The sequence below is a fragment of the Osmia lignaria genome, chromosome 10 (assembly GCF_051020975.1).
Source record: "Osmia lignaria lignaria isolate PbOS001 chromosome 10, iyOsmLign1, whole genome shotgun sequence".
Lineage (NCBI taxonomy): Eukaryota > Metazoa > Arthropoda > Insecta > Hymenoptera > Megachilidae > Osmia > Osmia lignaria.
The window spans coordinates 5,327,364-5,345,600 of NC_135041.1; the positions used below are offsets into that span (position 1 = coordinate 5,327,364).

Genomic DNA, 18,237 nt, shown 5'->3' on the forward strand with positions numbered 1-18,237 from the left:
AAATTATAACGAACGTAGAGCCGCACTTTTGTCAGCAGAAGCATGCCGCCTCTTCGTTACGCTGAAAATACGTTCTCTGGTATTGTTCGAGCAACTCGACGACGGTAACCTTCGTTGTTGATGTGAATATTTTAAAACCGCCGGCTAGCGTGCATCCTGCATCGGCCGGTTTAATTAGAAGCGAACGTCCCTATTATTTCCATGCTCGTCGACACGCGACGTCAGCGGTTAACGTTGAAGCCGCGAACGTTTAAGTCCCCGTCAATGATTTATTTCCTTTTCCAATTTGCCACGACAATGCGGCTCTACGCTGCACTGTTTCCCTCGATGACGCTTTGTATGGCGAGCAGTTGCGGCAAATACGTTGCAAAAGAAGAGCACGAAAAGGGAAAAGGGAGAATTGGTGCATCGAAAACGAACGAACGGATTTGTCCCGATGTTCCTTTTTCAATTGGAAAATTGTAATTGTAGCAACGTTAAAAAAGTGAAAAAAGAATACACTTTGGAATTATACTTTCAATCTGCTTTCGTTTTTTAAAAATACTTAACCCTCTGATTTATTACTATATTAAACACGTTAATTAATTTCATTTTTACAGATAATAATTTTCACGTTAATTCAGGCATGTTTCGAATGTTCATACTATGAGGACGTTTAAACGGTCCAAGTTAATGGACGTTCGATATATTTGTCAAATATTCATAGAGTTCATTTTTTAATTCACAGATGGATAGAAGTTGATAATATTTACTGAACGTGCTACGAAAATATGGGATATTCTTTTCGAGTTGCCGAGCGTTTGTTTTCGATGTTCCCTGAATATTCCGCGCGGTCGGTGCGTGCGAGCGTAAAAATACGCCACGATAACTGCGCCGCCTGATAACAGTCGCGAATGTTTCCCAACCTCTCGTAACCAAACTTTCGGCCACCCTCCGTCCGGCAATGACAACTAACCCCGACAAATTTCAAATTTAACAAGTTCCCGAGTAAACGAAACACACCTTCGCAGTTCATGCGTGCCTCCGCCGCCGAGCCGCTGGAAAATGTGACGCGTCCATCGTTCGTAAGCTCGCAAACGGTAACGGGAACACCACCAAAAGCCCATTGTTCGGCCTCGTTCATCGGCGTTCGCGTTGTAAATTTTTCATTTACCCCGTTTTTTTCGCGTCAATTTTTCGCTATCGCGGATATCTTTCCACGATGTAGCCGGATCCCACTCTATTGTCGTACGGTTGAATGAACTTTGGACGCGTTAGGTGTGAACAATGGGTATTCGGTAAAGAGCGGAAGAGATTGGGTGAATGGTTAGACGAGGGTATCGGTTTCGAAAGGGTGCATGGGGGCTGAGAATAAGTGCGCAGCTTTGGGCAAGGAACAAGGGTGGTCGATTAAACTTGCTTCAGTTAAAAAGTTACAATTTATACTATTCCGATGATAGGTTTGCTGAATACCCTCGTTATTAATCCTCGGACAGCGGATTATTGGGTCAATCGAGACCCAAAGTTACAAAATATATACAAGGATATTAACTTAAAGTTAAATGTATAATTTTTGTACGAACAGTGTTTGGAAAATAATAATCATATGAAAAATCAAATTTAAATTAAAATTGAAGTTCTCTCCATGGTCCGCCGTCCGAGTATTAAGAAGTTTAGAAGCTTTTAGCCTTGATTCTACTGATCGATCAGGGATAGCAGAAAAACTTCATCGTCTCAGCATGCAAATCGAAGTACCTTGATCTGCATGAATACATGAAATTATGGAAATTTTCAGAGCATGTTACGCACCCCCTCAGTACGCAATACGAGTCCATACACCCAGTATCAAAGCAGGGTAGCTTAATCAATCTACGATCGAAGATAATGCAGTAAAAAGTAGAAGAATCTTATCAATCGAGAAGATAAAGACCATCACCTCTGCCCTTTTCACCCTGACAGTTATCTAATTAATTAATTTCAAAGATCATCAGCCATCAAACTTACAACGCTGTATCATGGATTTCAATGGAAACAGTTACACGAGTGCCACTGGTGGAAGCGTTTGTCAGAAATCAAGAAGATCAAACGATTCATTGGAAATGAATTCTCTCTGCTGCGATTCCACGCGAAATCAGCTGCAAAATTGTACCGAGCATCGGGAAGCGTGTCGGCAAAGTGGAAATCACGGGAAAATATGCGAACACGGGAAGGTTGAAAGTTGGCGGGGAAGTTTTTCCGACGGGAAAACGAGAAATTTCAACGAGAACAATATGTCGGAATACAGAGAGCAAGAGTCACGATATGATAATTACGGAAACGAGAACGACACAGCGGGATTCGATGTAAATGGGTCTAATGAACCCTGCGGCCGGTGCAAGAGCGGATTTAACGTTAACGTTGTTCTACATCAAGAATCGCCGACGAACCAGAAGATCAATATGGTGGAGCCGAAGTACAATGTTTCTTTTAAACGCTGCTGTGATGAGTAATTAATATTGCAGCTTTAATATCATTATCTCTTTTAAACCCCCCGTTTTCATTTCATATTTTTATAAGAACTAAATGAGAATCTTTTTATAACATAATATTATCTTTTATAATATTTATAATATTATAATATTTATCCTTTAGGAATAATAAAAAATGGGAGCAGAAACGAAGAAAACGCTCGAATCCCATCTCCCTAACCGGATCATTCTTTAACCTGAGTAAAATGAAGAAATGCAAGAAACAAGAAACGAACAGGTATTCCATAATTTATCATAAACATTGCCATTTCGTACACAAATACGCAACAATGGTTTCTGTCGAACGCAGAAGCAAAGGATCGTCTGTTCAGCAGAAGACAGATGGAAGCGACGAAAATAGCTCGAATTTCCGTTGCACTTTCGAGAATTGTTGCGGCAACTGTGAGTCTTACATCATGGAGATCCCTCAGGATAACCTGAACGCTTACCAAAACTGGCAGAACATGGAATTCGAGGGTGGCAACACGTGTTTCGACGAGTGTTGTTGTCCGCGCGAGATGAAGATGTACTCTTCGAATCTTAGCCTCGCTTCGTCCCCGCAACACGAACAGTGTTTCGTGTCTTACGCGGAAACTGAGAAATGTTGTTCCTTTCCAATCGAGGCTAAGTGTGAATTTCCATCCAACGAACCTAAGGAACCTAGCAAGCACTGTCTGCAACGAGTACACTTCGCCAAGGCGGACAATAATACGAGAACGAATCATTCGTCGTGCTCGTTCTGCTCCAGGAAGTGTACACCGTCTAAGGCGAGCTTATTCGTCGAGATCGGGGAGAGTATCGCGGACGTGTGCAATTTAAGATCCGCACAGGTGTTCCAGCTATGCATCGATTCGAAAGAATCGCTTAAAAACGAGCAGGAACGAAAGGAACAATTGTCTGCGAGGAAAAATATGTCTGACTCGTCGAGAGAACGTTATAAATCAAAGAAACAGCACGGGAAAAATGCAAAATGCAGTGTGAACTGCAAAGCTCTACCTGCTGCTGTGACGCGCAGTTATTCGGATCGAATTACATCCATGGAAAGGTTTGATAATCAGAGTGTAGAGGAAAGGACGGAGGGATCGCCTTGTGAGCAGACGATGAGAAACCTCAAGTCGAGTATCAGCTTCCAAGAATCACGTGATTGCAGGTAAATAGTAGTACACCCTGTAGATTTTAATTGTAATTGTAGAATAATGGAATTGGGATTGAGAAATGATTTTAGAAAATTCGGATCGAATTCGACTTGAGATTCAATTATATACAATGACATATGAAAATACTTTCAAACTTAAAATTTAAGTTATTTTGTGAGTCGACTTGAGTTTCGAGTGTCGAGTCGAATTAAGGTTCCGAAATTACGGGTACCCGAATCCTGGACGTCCAATTTGCCTCGACTCGATCATTACCCGACCCAATCCCATCCTAGGCTCAAATACCGAACTTAACAGAGCCGAATTTTTGGGTACCTCCACACCCCTAGTAATTTTGTTACCATTGATAGTATAGATCATCATAACTTTTTTAGCCAAAAATTGTACTTTCCAAATTAACGCATCAAATATTTCGTAGAGCGCAAACGGAAAGTAACATGTATATGAATAGAAAAACAGCAGACTGTAATCAACAATGCGAAGGAATCGACCATTCTGTATGGGAAGATATTCGAAAGGCAAAGATCTGGTCGCAACTACAGGACACTTATAAACATTTAGTAAAAATGGCAACGACAAGTATCTATCAGATTATGAAACAATCGAATAAATTAAGGAAGAAATACACGAAGGATCGTAGCAAAGATCGTGAGAAATGTGTTCCCTATATGGATCGATCAGAAACACCTAATGATTATTGGAATGGAACATTAATTGAATTGAATAATTGTGATGCCACTTACTGTGGAAACGTTTGCTGCTCCTTAAATGAAAATTTGAACAATGGATTGACAGAATGTGAACAATCATTGTATGAAAGTAAGTTTGTATCTTAACCCAATCGATACTGGGTCATTTTTACCTCCTCGAGGGTTACTCATCGTACTTTTCCAACCCTCATACTGCATACTTCGTGTCGATTTTGTTCTATCTATATTTTATTTATTTTTTACTCAAATATATTAGCGATCAAAGCTGAAACTTTGTATCAAACGTTATTTTGTTGTTTAGGATAAAAATCTGTAGCCACTGCTTGCAGTCACAAGAAGAGGGAGAAATTGCAGGGACACGAATGACACAGAGATGCAGTGTGAGGGTTAAGTTAACGTCTAATGGGGTGAAATAATCACGATGGTCACTGCACGTGAGATAATATATACCGGATGTTACTATTCAGTTATAAAGTGATAGTATTCGCGAGTGGTAGGTAATTGGTTAAATTTAAGTTCATCGATCCCCTGTACAGCGCAACGTTTACATTTTCAGCTTGCAAAGTCTGTCAAAACGGGCAAGAAGCGACTTCGTTAGAGTGTAGTTCTTGCTTCGGCGGTCCCTGTGATATTCAAGAGAACATGTATCCTTGTAACGAAGGATCTCCGACGTACCAGCTGCTACCCACGTGTGGTATTGTTCGCGAAAGAGGCGGCAGCGACGGACCCGGCGGTTCTAATCAAAGAAGGAAAGTTTCCAATCCGAATGCGAGCAGACGTCCAACTCAGAACGGGAGAGAACAGCCAGGTACGTCTGGCAACCGGAGAAGTACTAATCCTAGAAATCAGACTACCCGAAAGATGGGATCTCGTGCTCAGGAGAGAAATGAGATGCCAGGGTACGATCAAGGAACAGAATGTAACACCATGGTCATTGATATGAGCACCGTTCGCCTGATCGAACCCTGTGATCCTCCTTGCGTCACGGAAAGTGTGTCGTACCAGAAGAGCATAAGAGCCGTGAGACGTCGGGAAACCTATTCTGACGCGATCGTGGAAAGACCATCCAGTGATAGGCCCTTACCCGTGAAAGGTAAACATGTTCCAATGATCGAGGAAGCGCATTCCCCTGTGCAGCCCCTTCCATCTCCCAAAGAAGAAACAAAGAAACCGACGCGAACGAGTATGCTTACGCCTAAGAAACCAGATACGAGAAGTAACGCAGGTCAAAAGAGTAAAAGTGTTGCAGTGACAAGCCCCAAAGTCCCAAAACCTGAAGGTAATAACAGGAATGCATCAGTATCTAGCAACAAGAGAGACAGTACGCTGAAACAGAGACCAATAACAAAAGCAGCAGAAAAAGTCGACGCAAGATCGTCATTGACCGCCAAAAAAGTTCAATGTGAAATCATCAAGAACCTTCGAGTGACGTGTGGTAACAAAGACTCGAAGAAGCTGCTCGAACAATTGTGTTTGTGCAACCCGCAAGGAACACCAGTTGCTCCAGTTTTCTCAGAAGTGCAAGTTACGGAGGAAACGGGTAATGAAGTTGCATTGCCATCTCCAATAACGGCGGACGATGCACCGGAAAGTGCATCATTGGAAGAGGAAAGAGAAGAAACTATACCCATAGAAGAAGAGGAAAGTACACCCGTAGAAGAAACGTACGAAAGTATATCTGCGGAAGATAAAGAAGAAACTACGCACATAGAAGAAATAGAAGAAAGTACACCCGTGGAGGAAGAAGAAGAAAGTACACCCGTGGAGGAAGAAGAAGAAAGTACACCCGTAGAAGAAGAAAAAGAAATTACATCCGTAGATGAAAAAGAGGAAAGTATTCCCGAGGAAGAAATAGAAGAAGAGACAACGGAGGACACGAAAGAAGTTCAGTCGACCGCCATAGACACGTATGCGGAAAAGTCGGAAGCAATCACCTCGATAACTCCGTTGACAGACGGCGCAGTCAATCTCCAAGACACGGCGGGTACTTCCAAACCGATGGAATTCTACAGGGAGTTCAAAGGAGGTCGAAACTACGTGAGCGTGCAGATGCAAACGTCTAGTACGATTCTGACGAAGATTTTGTCGGAGTTTCAAGTGGGCAACAAAAAGAGGCAGGTGCTGATGAATATCAAATTGCGAACGACTCTGGACGGAAGCAACGACGAAGATCAGCAACCAGAAACGGACGTCGCATCGGTACAAACGTTCAGCCTTACGTCTTGCTTCCGGCGTAACCAATCAACCGATGAATTCCGCTGAATATTCATCGGGCATGGTTACACCGGAGGCACCGATGGAAATTAATGGTCAGACAGAACGGTACGATGAAATTGAATATTCTATACAGGCTAGCAGCTCGAGGGGGCAGTCTATGACGCGCGAATCGTCACGTGTATCGATGCAGTATTATTATGTGGAACAAAAGAGATCTGCCGTCCGAGAAAGGGATCAGAGAGTTTCGATGGACCCGGCTATCGACGATGATAGGCACTTGTCGAATGATCGTGGTAATGGTGTATATTTTCATCAATTTAGAGATGATGATGATATAATAGGCTTTGTTCTTTGACTGTTTAGGCTCCCCTTGCAATAAATGTAGTGGTCCTTGTGGTAAAAAGAAGCTTGGATAATTTGCTTGATGGTGAGTGATTTTAATTATGCTAATTATAAGGCAATTTATCCCTTTTATCATGACTTTTGATTTATCTAATTCTTTCTTTTAAAATTCTTATTTTCTAAAGATTATTTTTCAAACAATGCAGTGAAACTCTAATCCTTGCATGTATATATAACAAGTTGCTGTGTTCATTATGCAAATGAAGCGACGTTGTAAATCTATCCAAGTTCATTACGTACACATGTCGTAATTTCTCCTAACCTTACAGCATAGATGTGTAAAATATGAACCTTAAATCAAAAGTGTAATTTTCGATATTTATAGCCCATCGTAATTTATAAATGTAACAGAGAATTACAGCGTAATAGACATTGATTAATATTTTGATACAAAGAGAAACATGGTTACCTAACAGTTCTTGAAAGGTAATTACCATAAAAACAATAATGTCTGATACAGTTTACTATTAACGTATTTATTCTAATTTTCAAATGCAATAGCTTTGGGACTTGAAATTACAAAAAATATAGATACATTAAATCACAATGAGTGAATACGATCTTCCCAAATCAAACAAAGTCCATATCGATCGCGAGATGGATGCGAAACCGAAGAAGAAAACCATGACTAAACCTAAACCTTTGATAACATCGGAAGTAGAATATAGTCAAGGACCGAGTTCCTCACCCAATACTTCTAACACAAAAGACACTGCAACAGAAGCATACGTCGAAACCGACAATATATACATAACCACGGAAATCTATTCGATGACGGACATCCCTTCGTCATTAACAGAGAATGAAAACTCTCAGCCGAAACCTGGAATGGTAGTCCCGGAATACTGTGGCGATAAATGCTTGGTTCTGCGCGCTTACAGGGACAAATCGATAAATACAGGTGGATGCGATAATGCCGGACCATGCCTGTCGTTGAATTGTATCTTTCCGCCGGAGAGGTTGAAAAGATCCAGTTGCTACAGAGGGGAAGTCCAAAAATATTGCATACCAGCGATGGGCACTTGCGTGAAGGTCAGATGGTCGACGTGCGAAGACTCTTGCACGGGTTTGGTCACCACTCAAATATGTCAAACGGATGGAGACTCTACAGCAATGCCGGAAGTTGAAGTGAAAGAAAAGCATAACGAAAAGCATAACGAAAAGCATAACGAAAAGCATAACGAAAAGCATAACGAAAAGAATAACGAAAAGCATAAACCAAGCATAACGAAGAACTTGATGACGATTCAAGAAGAAGAGTCAAAGACAGAGTCTGAAGAAATAGCTGAAGAATCAAGTACAGAAATTCAAAAAATTGATATGTCAGAAACAGCATCAGTGGCAACGATCGCATCTGAAACGTTATCCTATAAAGATGAAATGATCATGACTTCTTCAAAGCGGGACAAAATATCTCGTAAGAGTTCGTATAAATGGTCCCCGTGCAAAATCGAAATGGGAACGATAATAACGAGCCAGTCGACCACTTGGATGGACAGACCCAGAAGACGAAATGATTGCAGAGGGTTTTCCGCTTCGAGGGAAAGCTTCTGTCGTAGTTCGAGGATAAGCGATAGTTTTGTTTGCTGCGCGAGGCTCGTTCATCCATCGACGAATCACAGCATGGTACAATGCGATCTAATTAGAAACGATGCGAGAGTCAAGTATTCATCAATCGATCCATCGATTTCTTGCGAGTATTTCGAACGTTGCACTCCGTGCGTTCGTCATTTTGATAATAGAACCCACTCCGTTCAGTCGAATTCTGGTTGGAACGGATCGAACGAAATCTGCTCGATGGACTATTGGTCGTCGAAAAGTAACCCAACCTACGGCTCGATACAAGATTCGTTTATCCATCGTCCGTTGTACGGGGTAAATAATATCCAGAGATGTCCGATCGCTCGAAAACCTCTCGAGAATCGTAACAATATGTACAATCAGAATTACGTAAACTTGAACAAAGGATACTACAATGGATACGGAGGATATTGCGTGTGTAACGGTGGATACAACGTGCAGAACGTGAACGCGTTTTATGGACCGCCAAGAAATCAAATGGTTTATCACACACCTGTTAATTATTGTCAGGTTGCCAGCTCGTGGTACTGAAGAAGGATAGTCTAAGTACGAAACCATTAATTTGAAGACTACAATATTTGATAAGAGGAATTTGTGGATTATTAAGGGAATAGATAAAAATTGGGCGGCGGCGGGTACACGAAAATTCGGATATTAATTTCCAGCCTCGGACGGAGCACAAAAAGTTCGTCCAGTATGTAAATTTCCCCGTAATTTCGGAACTCGAATTTGACTTGGGAGCCGACGCTGCATTTCGGGGATGATTTTTCAGACTTATCTTAATTTTTTTAATTTAAAGGGATGTAATTGAGTTTCGAAGAAATTTAGATCCCATCCCGGAAAAATTCCCATCCCGAGCTCCATTTGAATTTTTGAATACCCGCACATCCCTAATAAAAATGAGTATAAATTGTATAAAAATGTACTACTTTGTTAAAAAGCATTTAAAAAATGTATAGCAAAGTTGGTGTAACAATCCAAGTTAAATTTAAATTACCTACTTCAACTTGAAGGGCGATTAAGAGGGCAAAGAATAAATTAACGAATAAATTAACCAGGAAGTTGAAGAAGAGGGAGGCTAATGTAGTGTCAGAGTTACATTTAGCATTCTATTCGTAGTGGGATATAATTTTCGAAAGCGTGACCGGGGAAACAAACTTTAACCGTTCTTCCCTTGGGCTTAAAAGTTCGACTAAACAAATTTCTTCCTGTAGGGGATGTCACGGCGTCATAAGTGGCTTTGGTGGTCAGCAACTGTGAGGAAGGAAAAGAACGTGGAAGTTTGTTGCAAAGTTCGCCGACGAGCAACGTAGCAGAAACTCGGTTGAAGCATCCGCTTGAAGCTAAAACCTGCATAGGACGTGTAATTATCGTCGGGGGCGGCTCGTTGTCATGTCTCGTAGTGTAATAAAAATTTTACGGAAATACAATTATCCTGCCGCATTACCAAACTTAACAAGCCACATTAAACCGTACTGCATGCATATGCATGAAATTTCGAAAATTTTCAAAGAATTTCCCTCTGCTATATCTTCATCCTAATAGAATAGATTAATTGAAATAAATTACATTCATTGGAATCAATTTTAATATGCATCGATCTGTCTAATCACCATGTAATTGTTTGTAAAGACTTGCAACTCTTGAAACTATGATTTTATTATTATCCCATTAACGTTAAAAAAAAAGAAACAAAAAAAAAAACGAAAACACGTGGTAGAATTTTCTTTTCATTTAAATTAAATAAGTAATTACTTAAGAGTGTAATCAAACGAGTAAGATGTTAATGGGTTGAGGATACGAGTAATTAATTTTTAAATTTAAGCTCTCAATTTTCTACCTTGTATTATTAGTAACGGTATTCGATTTTTCTCTTTATTTTAAGGTGTCACTGATCGACATAAATTAATTATTTTTAATACCTTTACTGAAATTTACACACAGTTGTTATGGTACACATAGATAGCTAATTTTATAAAAATGTATTAAGATTAAGTACAAAGAACATGAGTAAGAAATTAAATATCGACATAGCTGTTCAAGTTGTATTACGAAGAGGTAAGAAGATCACAAAGCTGATGAATAACGTCTCTCCAGGAAACTCGACGACTCTTTAGAGTCAACGGCTAAAATCTCGGCACTGTACTGTTCAAGAATATTTGCTGGACGACAGGACATCCTCGGGCGAGCGAACTCGAGGAGCGATCCTAGTACCTTAAGTGGCTTTAATGGTCAGTGTCCATTGAGACGAAAATTTCGAGGAAGTTTGCGGCGAAGTTCGCCAAAAGCGGGCGTACAAGACACGCAACCTCGCTACGACCTGAGTGCCAAGTATCACTTAGGACACGCGAGTAATCCTGAAGAACATGCTTCCTTATACGACGTCCTCGTCACTGTTGTATACTCTGCCAACTTGAAACGAAGTTGAAACAACGTACAATGTTAGAGAATCGCGGAAACAGGATTCTCAAAGTTGAAATGAACGAACAGCTGATAACCGTGAAGATATCTTGAAGTCTAAAATTCTGAAACACAGAAGAACTTTATTAACGACCAATTAAAAATTGCTAATATTATTTATTAAACGCGTTTCGTAGTTAAAACTTTGATATCTGGAACTACATATTTTATAATACCTAATTTCTCTGAAGCTGTATTAATTTTGTTTCCAGTTAAACCGAAATTCATTAAGCAACAGAGCAATTATAAAAGCACTCATATTGGCCCATCAAATTTTGCGCCACGATAAAGTAAACTTATTAACGATTCATCGTAGTGAAGTTACACTCTGTTGCCGTTTAAATGTCAGGTAATATATTGAATATTTAGTTTGAAAGCGGCAGCGAGCGAACAATCCCCTGATTCAATATTTAATATCATAATGAGATCAAACTAACTCTCTCGTTTAATTGGTATCGATCAGAAATGATTGCGCAGCACGTTGCTCGAAAATGTATCAATATTTTATCAGCGCCGATAACGAACTAACCTGAATCGATTACGTAGACTGAAAATTTTCATCATGAAACTGTCGACCTGTTTAAATAGTACGTCTTATCGACCGCAATTGGTGCTCGGTGTTTCGAGACTGTCCTCATTGGAGTACCTTAAATTTCGGAATCCCGATCTGAACGAAGATCAAATATTGTCGAGGATAAAAGAGGAGGGACAGGATCCGCAAGAAATTCTTACCGAGCATCAAGAACAGATTTCTTGCGAGCAAAACCTAGCAGCTGTTCTCAAGAAACTCGATATTAGTTTTCGTATCACGAAAAGGTAAGAAGGGAATATTGAAAAAAAAGATTAAAGTTGATTGGAAAATTTAAAAATTTGGAATTTAAAATTGTCAACTGTAAAAATGGAAACTTATAATTTTTTAACTTTTCAAAGATCCGTCCGGAGAGTCGGCGACGCACGGTACTTGGCAATTAGCATTGACAATACTAACGCGTTCCGTGCCACGCGACTCGGTGTTGTTAGCTGCTATCTATTCACGCTATAACACGTACTCAATTGTCATTTCTTTGATTACAAAAATAATAGCATGGCCTGAGCAGGAAGTTCAACGAGTACCGAAAATGGTACATATAAGAGGGAACGTGCTAATCTAATTTCACTTGTTCAACATTTTCAGGATAGGAGACGCAACGAAATGCGTGAAATGGGCGGACTTGGTGATTCCCATCGGTGGAGATGGTACGTTCCTCCTGGCATCTAAGTTGATTTCAGACAACAAAAAGCCAGTGCTCGGAATCAATCCCTTAGTATCGGACAAGAATACTTATTTCACGCTTCCTTATAAGTATACGACTAATATGGAGAGTATATTTGAGAAACTTCATTCAGGAGAATACGAATTATTGATGAGAAGTCGCATACGAACAGTAATGACTGGAGAAGGACTTTATTGTCGACCTTTTCACATACACGAAAAAGGCCGTACAAAAGGAGAGAAAAGAAGCCAGTAGGTGCATTATAGAAAAGTTATTCACTCTGATCCAAGCTTGTTCCTTCCTGTCGGAAATCAATATGTGCATTTTTATTTGTTATTAGACGGATATGGTCGTTGTAGAGAAACAACATTGACATTTTGTTTCTTTATTTTCTTGGGCGTACACTTACGATCAAAACAGCCTTTTCCAGGGAAAATGTTAATTCTCACCCTTTCCCAGGAGGGGATTTATTTTGTTTCTAAATCACTTTTAATATTAATATCGTTAAAATGAGGATTTTGAGAATTCCTGCTTCTCTTTTATCGCTATTTTCCCTAAAGAAGCCTTGCCTTCTCGCCAGTGTACTTTAATCTTCATATTTCGTGTACAGGGTGTTTCACCAGAAATCTAAACGTTTTGTTAAATATTATTTTTGAAAAAATGATGATGGAATAATTGTAACAATAATATTACAGCTTAACAGAGTTTTAGATTGAATGTAGTCTTCTAAGTTTTAAGTAAGCTATACGTATTACCGATTCTGTATTTTCATGAAGGCCGCAATGTATCTTCATTTCATGGCTGGTCCTCTCCCCCAAGTAGTTTCAAGTTATAGCTTCTGTACGCTACAACTTTGGCAGTCACAACTTGTAAATTATAACACCCGCGTAATTATGACTTGTGCAAAGAAATCGGAACTTCTTAATCATAATTCACTGATCCAATCTTAAATTCTCTTTACTAATTTGCCAATTCAAAAATCAATTAGCTATATTCATGTCAAGTGTAATTCACAGGTCTCTTATACGATCGAAAGGAAAGAAAATATCAGATGCTCTTCAGCCTCGTCGTAGAATTTTACCCTGGTTAGCTCTGAATGAAGTTAAGTTTCTGCAATTGTACAGTACCGAGCATAGTCGGCTTTCCCTGCTACTCGTGTTCCGGGATTCCGGGGTTCCTGGCCGTCTCCGTAGGCTCCCCTAGGTTCCTCCCAGGTTCCCACCTGTCCTCAGTGGCGGTCCCAGGGAAAGTGGGGATGTAGGGTGGAGGCGCACTGTACATAGGCTTATGCCTCCCCTCCATTTACGTATAAACGGGAGAATTTGAATTCATATTTCTTAATTATATATGTTATCGTTTTTCTAAATCCCTTTTATCATTAATATCATCAAAATTGAAGTTTTGAGAATTTCTGATTTCCTTATGGCCCTATTTCCCCAAGGAAATCAACTATGCTCGATACTGTACAAACAATGAGAATTTCTAACGTGTTGTAACTAACATTTTCAACGTTCAGGTGTTCATAGGAGAATTTTTGGCAGTCAGACCAATAACGCTACATCTACAAGTGGAAGATCAAGAAGGATACGTGTTTCGGTCGTCAGGCATATGCGTTTGCACAGGCACTGGTTCTCGATCCTGGTACAGATCCATGAACGTTAAACCAGCTGATACTGTTCAAAGCATCGTCGAGATGGCAACTGGTAAAAAATTAACCATCGAAGAAACTAATAAATTATTGTATAAATATCGTCAAAGTCTGCTGTATCCTGCAGGTATTAGCATTCTTATTAACCCTTTCACTCTTTCTATATTTCGGAAACCATCATTTCATATGAATGGATGTAATAATTGACATCAATGAAATTTTCAGTCTGTCACTGATTTTTGCTTGAATATTTTCCAGAAGATCTACGAATGACGTACATGATACGCGAGATGTATCGTGCACCACGTTGCTGGAGAAACAAATGTTATCCGGATAGAGAAATGTGTAATAAAATAACGGTAAAATCGTATGGATTTGACGCTGGTCTGATAATAGACGGAAGTATTTCTTTGCCATTTAACGATGGCGCGAGTGCCTCTTTCGACATCAAACCTGAATACGCCCTGATGAATATCATTATGACCTAACACCTGATTGACACGCATTTATAAATTTCCTGCAAATTTTTCGTGTATATAAATTAAATTAAATTAATGAAATTTATACAAGTGATAGGGCCTCCTTTGCTTATGTCGTCGGAAATGTACAAATCTTGAAAAAATAAATAAATAATCTTCACAATTTCCTGACATAGAAATATCACAGTACGATGAACAAATGCGTATTTCTTCTACGAAAGATGAAAGAATCGAGGAAACTTTCTTTTTCCGCCGCAATCTTTCGGTCTGCCCGATTTCTTATTTATCTCTAATGGCAAAGGCGTAGGGCAAAGTAACAAATAATCGTGGCCGTTTGTTCCGAAAATGAAGGCAGTGTCCGCGGGGGAAGGTGGAAGATAGGAATGGGCCGGTTATTTCGCTAGCAAAGGGCAACCTGCTCTTTTTCGACAATAACGAGCAAGCTGAAATACCTTTCCACCTCCGTTTCCCCGTTTCCTTGCAAGGAGGCCAGCTACGTCCAGACTTCCATTAACCCCGTAATTTCGGTTTCGGCTGAACCGCAGACACCCCGACTTTCGAGATCAGGTGTTCATACAAGTTACTCGTGTACGAATAAACGTACTGCTGGGTATACTGGCTGGTTTACTTGCCTCCACTGGTCTAATACATGTTTAGTGGTTTAGTCTAGCAGACTAAAATAATTCTACCCTGTTGCAATTTTATCTTTCTTTTCTTAAGAAAATTACTCATAATAATTAACACGTTTATCGCTATTGAAAATAACAAATTTTTGAATATTATATTATGGAGTATAATTTCTGCTTGTTTAAAACATACGAAGCAAAGAATTATCGTCTCATATGGGAAATTGTAGACGTCACGTACATGGTAAAAATTTAAAATTTATTTAGCAACCAGAATTCTAAATGAAAGGCAATTAAAGAGAATGAGAACCGTGTATACAAATTACTGTAGGTACCTTCTATTTCAGCTAAATGCACTGTTTTCATACTACTCGTAGCGCAAATTGTGGATGCTTGAGACAGAGTATGCTAAGTAAAGTACTCACTGTCAACGTTTCCGGAAAGAGGACGTAAAAGAGTTGAAATTTATAAATTCTTACTCGTCTTTAGTGAAATATCAAATGAAAATTCAATGAACGTCAGATAGTAGAAGATATTGAATTTTATGCTGACTAATTAGGGTAAATTCTCGATATCCAATGGAATCGTTAACTTGTTAAAATAACTTTCCAATCGACCATTTTGGAGACCAAGAACCAGTCTCATTAATCTGAACGAAAGACCCAATCCGTAAGAACAATGGAGATCCGCCCCAGACGAACTCATCGAGGACAAACAAACGTACGGCCAACCAAGAACAACGGACGACATCGACCTACCCTTTGTATTTCGTAATTGAACACGACTGTCTTTCCCGATAGAAGTTTTAGACACTTCCAATTGTACAAAGATTCTTGAAAAAGAAAAACGAACGTGAACATTTTGTTACAAGAGAAATTTGATGATCATCAAAAGTCTGCAATTATCGTCTTCCAAATTGAATGAATTATGATAATCAGAATGATTTATTTCAATTACTCTATTGTATGCTTTTCTAACACCTGTTACATCGACTGGTAAAATATAAAGGAGAAACAAGACTCAATTTTCACACATCTCGAATGTGTATATTGTATTGTAACTGAATGATATAATATTGAAAGTTTGTCGAAGCGCCGGTGAAAATTGTTTTAAAATGTACTCGGTGATCACCCTCATTCATTTCAGCGCCGCGTTAATGAACCGGTATCGTATCTCGAACATTTTCAGAACTTTCTGAGAGCTTTAATAACTGAAACGGAATTTAATAAAGCACAGTGCGAACGGTGTAATTGACATTTCGCATTCTATTTGCGTACGTCGCGTCGCCCGAACATTCGACTCAAATGAACTGTGCCCTCGGTAACGAAATTCTGCTGATTTCTCTCTCTCTCTCTCTCTCTCTTGTTTCGATCTTCCGTGTCTCTTTTTACTGGTTCAATGTATTCGACACAATTGTAAATTCAAACATTCGAATCATTTGGCGATTGCACACGATGCATATGAAAATCTCTGAATGAAATTATATCTAAATTCTAATATTCGATGAAATATCTTAGGAATATTCTCTGGATAGAGAACTATTCGCCATTCGTGGCACGTAAACTTCCAACAAATTTATTTTGTAATGGAAACTTCGTTGGAAAATGGAGCAGACGCGTTACGAGGAAGCTCGAATTACAATTTTATTTCCATTCTCGCGAGGAATCTGTCCTCGGTTGAATTTCCTCCGAGGCGAAAGGATCCTTTGAGGATGGTTAACGAACGTTCGAGACCACATAAATTCTTCAATGATAACCGTGCTACCCGTTTTCTCTTATCCGAAGATTTACTTCCTTCCCTTGCCAGACCGGTAATAGTGGTTCGCGAAATTTATTTGCGGATTCGTGGTGAAACGTTAATTCGAAAAGGTCGGAAGGGAACTGGAGGATCATTGAACGAGAGGCGGACGAAATAAAACGAACTCACCGACGAAACCGGGCGAGGGAAAATGAGAATGACAGAGTGAAAGAGAAACAAACAGAGATGGTAGAGAGGCGGAAACAAAAGAATCGCGTTGGAAAAGAGGGATGAAGATGAACATAGAGAAGGGAGAAAAAAATGGAAAGAACCGACGAGGATTTCGCTAATGTCATTTTTTTCCAGGGCAATGGAAATTCTTTCCTCTTTAGCGTTTTAATCCAGCTGCGTGCCTCTGTAATTTGATCCACTCTTGTTCCGCTTCGTCCTGTGAAGCTAGCTTCGGCTTTGCACCGAAAATTTGATGGCTACGGTAAGCCGGGGGATAAAGCGAAATTGGAGCCGTCGCTGTTGGCGAGAAACAAAGGATAAATGAATCTTGATACTTTGGATAGGCGTCTGGGTTCTTCCCTTACAATCTATCGATTCGTCTTCCCTCGAAATATTATTGTCAATAAGATGTTTCCCATAACTGTATTCATTATTCTTCAATTTTGCAGACACTTATAATTACATTATAATAAAAGATTATACCGCTGCTTTGCTTTGATCATAGATGAATATAGATATAGCATTACTTTAGCGCAGGGGTAAAAGGGGGTGAGTAGTGGTAAATCGGGTAACCATAAGAATTTTTAACCGACACGATAGGAATACACCCGAGGTCCAACCGATTTACCACTACTGAATTTTTCTCCTTTTCCCTCCAATTTTAAGGGTTTCCTCCCCTAAAATCTTTGATAGTGGCACAACTCGAAAAACGTAAAATTTAAAGGATTTAAATTACATTTAAAAATCTAACAATAAGTACAGTTCTGATAATTTATTATTATAATTAAAAAGAAACTGATGGAATTACAAATATATCGTTTTACATGATAGAAGTAGAAACACAATATACACCTTCTATGCAATAAAAGCAAATTTGATACTTTTTGAGTTCTGCCACTATCAAAGCAAAACTGCGATACGATACCACTATGTTATCAGAGACATAGCCAAAAAATATCTGTTACAAAGGAAGACAAAAAGACGAACGATTCGAGGTAAACGAAAGAGGGCCGAGCCTCATCTCCCTTTCGCCTCGCCCAATGAATTTTCAATGCAAATTGTCGGAACGAACGAACCACGGAACGATCGAAAGAGACCAGAGATATCATCCTCTGATCTTCCTTTTTATCACTCTCTCCCTCTTTCTTCCTCTGACAATCATGCAACTGGGTATACATTTTCTTCCTAACTCAACCGTCTCGTATTAGTTTCTCTCCCCCAGTTTTCGACAGGAGGAACTTTCGATCCGATCG

At 39.5% G+C, this 18,237-nt stretch overlaps 2 protein-coding genes across 5 annotated transcripts; both read left to right on the forward strand.

Annotated features, from left to right (window-relative positions):
- Positions 1 to 842: 842 nt before the first annotated feature.
- LOC117611351 (uncharacterized) lies at positions 843 to 10,162 on the forward strand. 2 transcript variants are annotated; one of them, XM_034339286.2, is made up of 9 exons: positions 843 to 1,079; positions 1,775 to 2,464; positions 2,611 to 2,724; positions 2,797 to 3,636; positions 4,059 to 4,459; positions 4,907 to 6,549; positions 6,701 to 6,860; positions 6,931 to 6,994; positions 9,765 to 10,162. In XM_034339286.2, the coding sequence occupies exons 2-8, from the start codon at positions 1,995 to 1,997 to the stop codon at positions 6,981 to 6,983; spliced, it is 3,681 nt and encodes a 1,226-aa protein (XP_034195177.2). In that variant the 5' UTR covers positions 843 to 1,079; positions 1,775 to 1,994; the 3' UTR covers positions 6,984 to 6,994; positions 9,765 to 10,162. The 2 variants fall into 2 exon arrangements, with proteins under 2 accessions (XP_034195177.2, XP_034195180.2); XM_034339289.2 differs by having other exon boundaries at positions 843 to 1,064.
- Positions 10,163 to 11,572: 1,410 nt separating this feature from the next.
- On the forward strand, positions 11,573 to 14,543 carry LOC117611365 (NAD kinase 2, mitochondrial). 3 transcript variants are annotated; one of them, XM_034339314.2, is made up of 6 exons: positions 11,573 to 11,826; positions 12,185 to 12,246; positions 12,397 to 12,514; positions 13,280 to 13,364; positions 13,780 to 14,038; positions 14,170 to 14,543. In XM_034339314.2, exons 1-6 carry the CDS (start codon positions 11,573 to 11,575, stop codon positions 14,397 to 14,399), a joined length of 1,008 nt encoding a protein of 335 aa, XP_034195205.2. In that variant the 3' UTR covers positions 14,400 to 14,543. The 3 variants fall into 3 exon arrangements, with proteins under 3 accessions (XP_034195205.2, XP_034195192.2, XP_034195198.2); XM_034339301.2 differs by having other exon boundaries at positions 12,185 to 12,514; XM_034339307.2 differs by having other exon boundaries at positions 12,185 to 12,514; positions 14,173 to 14,543.
- The last annotated feature ends 3,694 nt before the right edge of the window (positions 14,544 to 18,237 follow it).

Bases quoted from the DNA above. Each gene is read 5' to 3' on its own strand.
- LOC117611351 (XM_034339286.2), top strand. From the start codon at position 1,995: ATGGATTTCAATGGAAACAGTTACACGAGTGCCACTGGTGGAAGCGTT. The intron at 2,725-2,796 runs GTATTCCATAAT...TGTCGAACGCAG, and splicing joins AAGAAACAAGAAACGAACAG to AAGCAAAGGATCGTCTGTTC. The intron at 3,637-4,058 runs GTAAATAGTAGT...AATATTTCGTAG, and splicing joins CAAGAATCACGTGATTGCAG to AGCGCAAACGGAAAGTAACA.
- LOC117611365 (XM_034339301.2), top strand. From the start codon at position 11,573: ATGAAACTGTCGACCTGTTTAAATAGTACGTCTTATCGACCGCAATTG. The intron at 12,515-13,279 runs GTAGGTGCATTA...TGTAATTCACAG, and splicing joins AAAGGAGAGAAAAGAAGCCA to GTCTCTTATACGATCGAAAG. The intron at 13,365-13,779 runs GTTAAGTTTCTG...TTCAACGTTCAG, and splicing joins CCTGGTTAGCTCTGAATGAA to GTGTTCATAGGAGAATTTTT.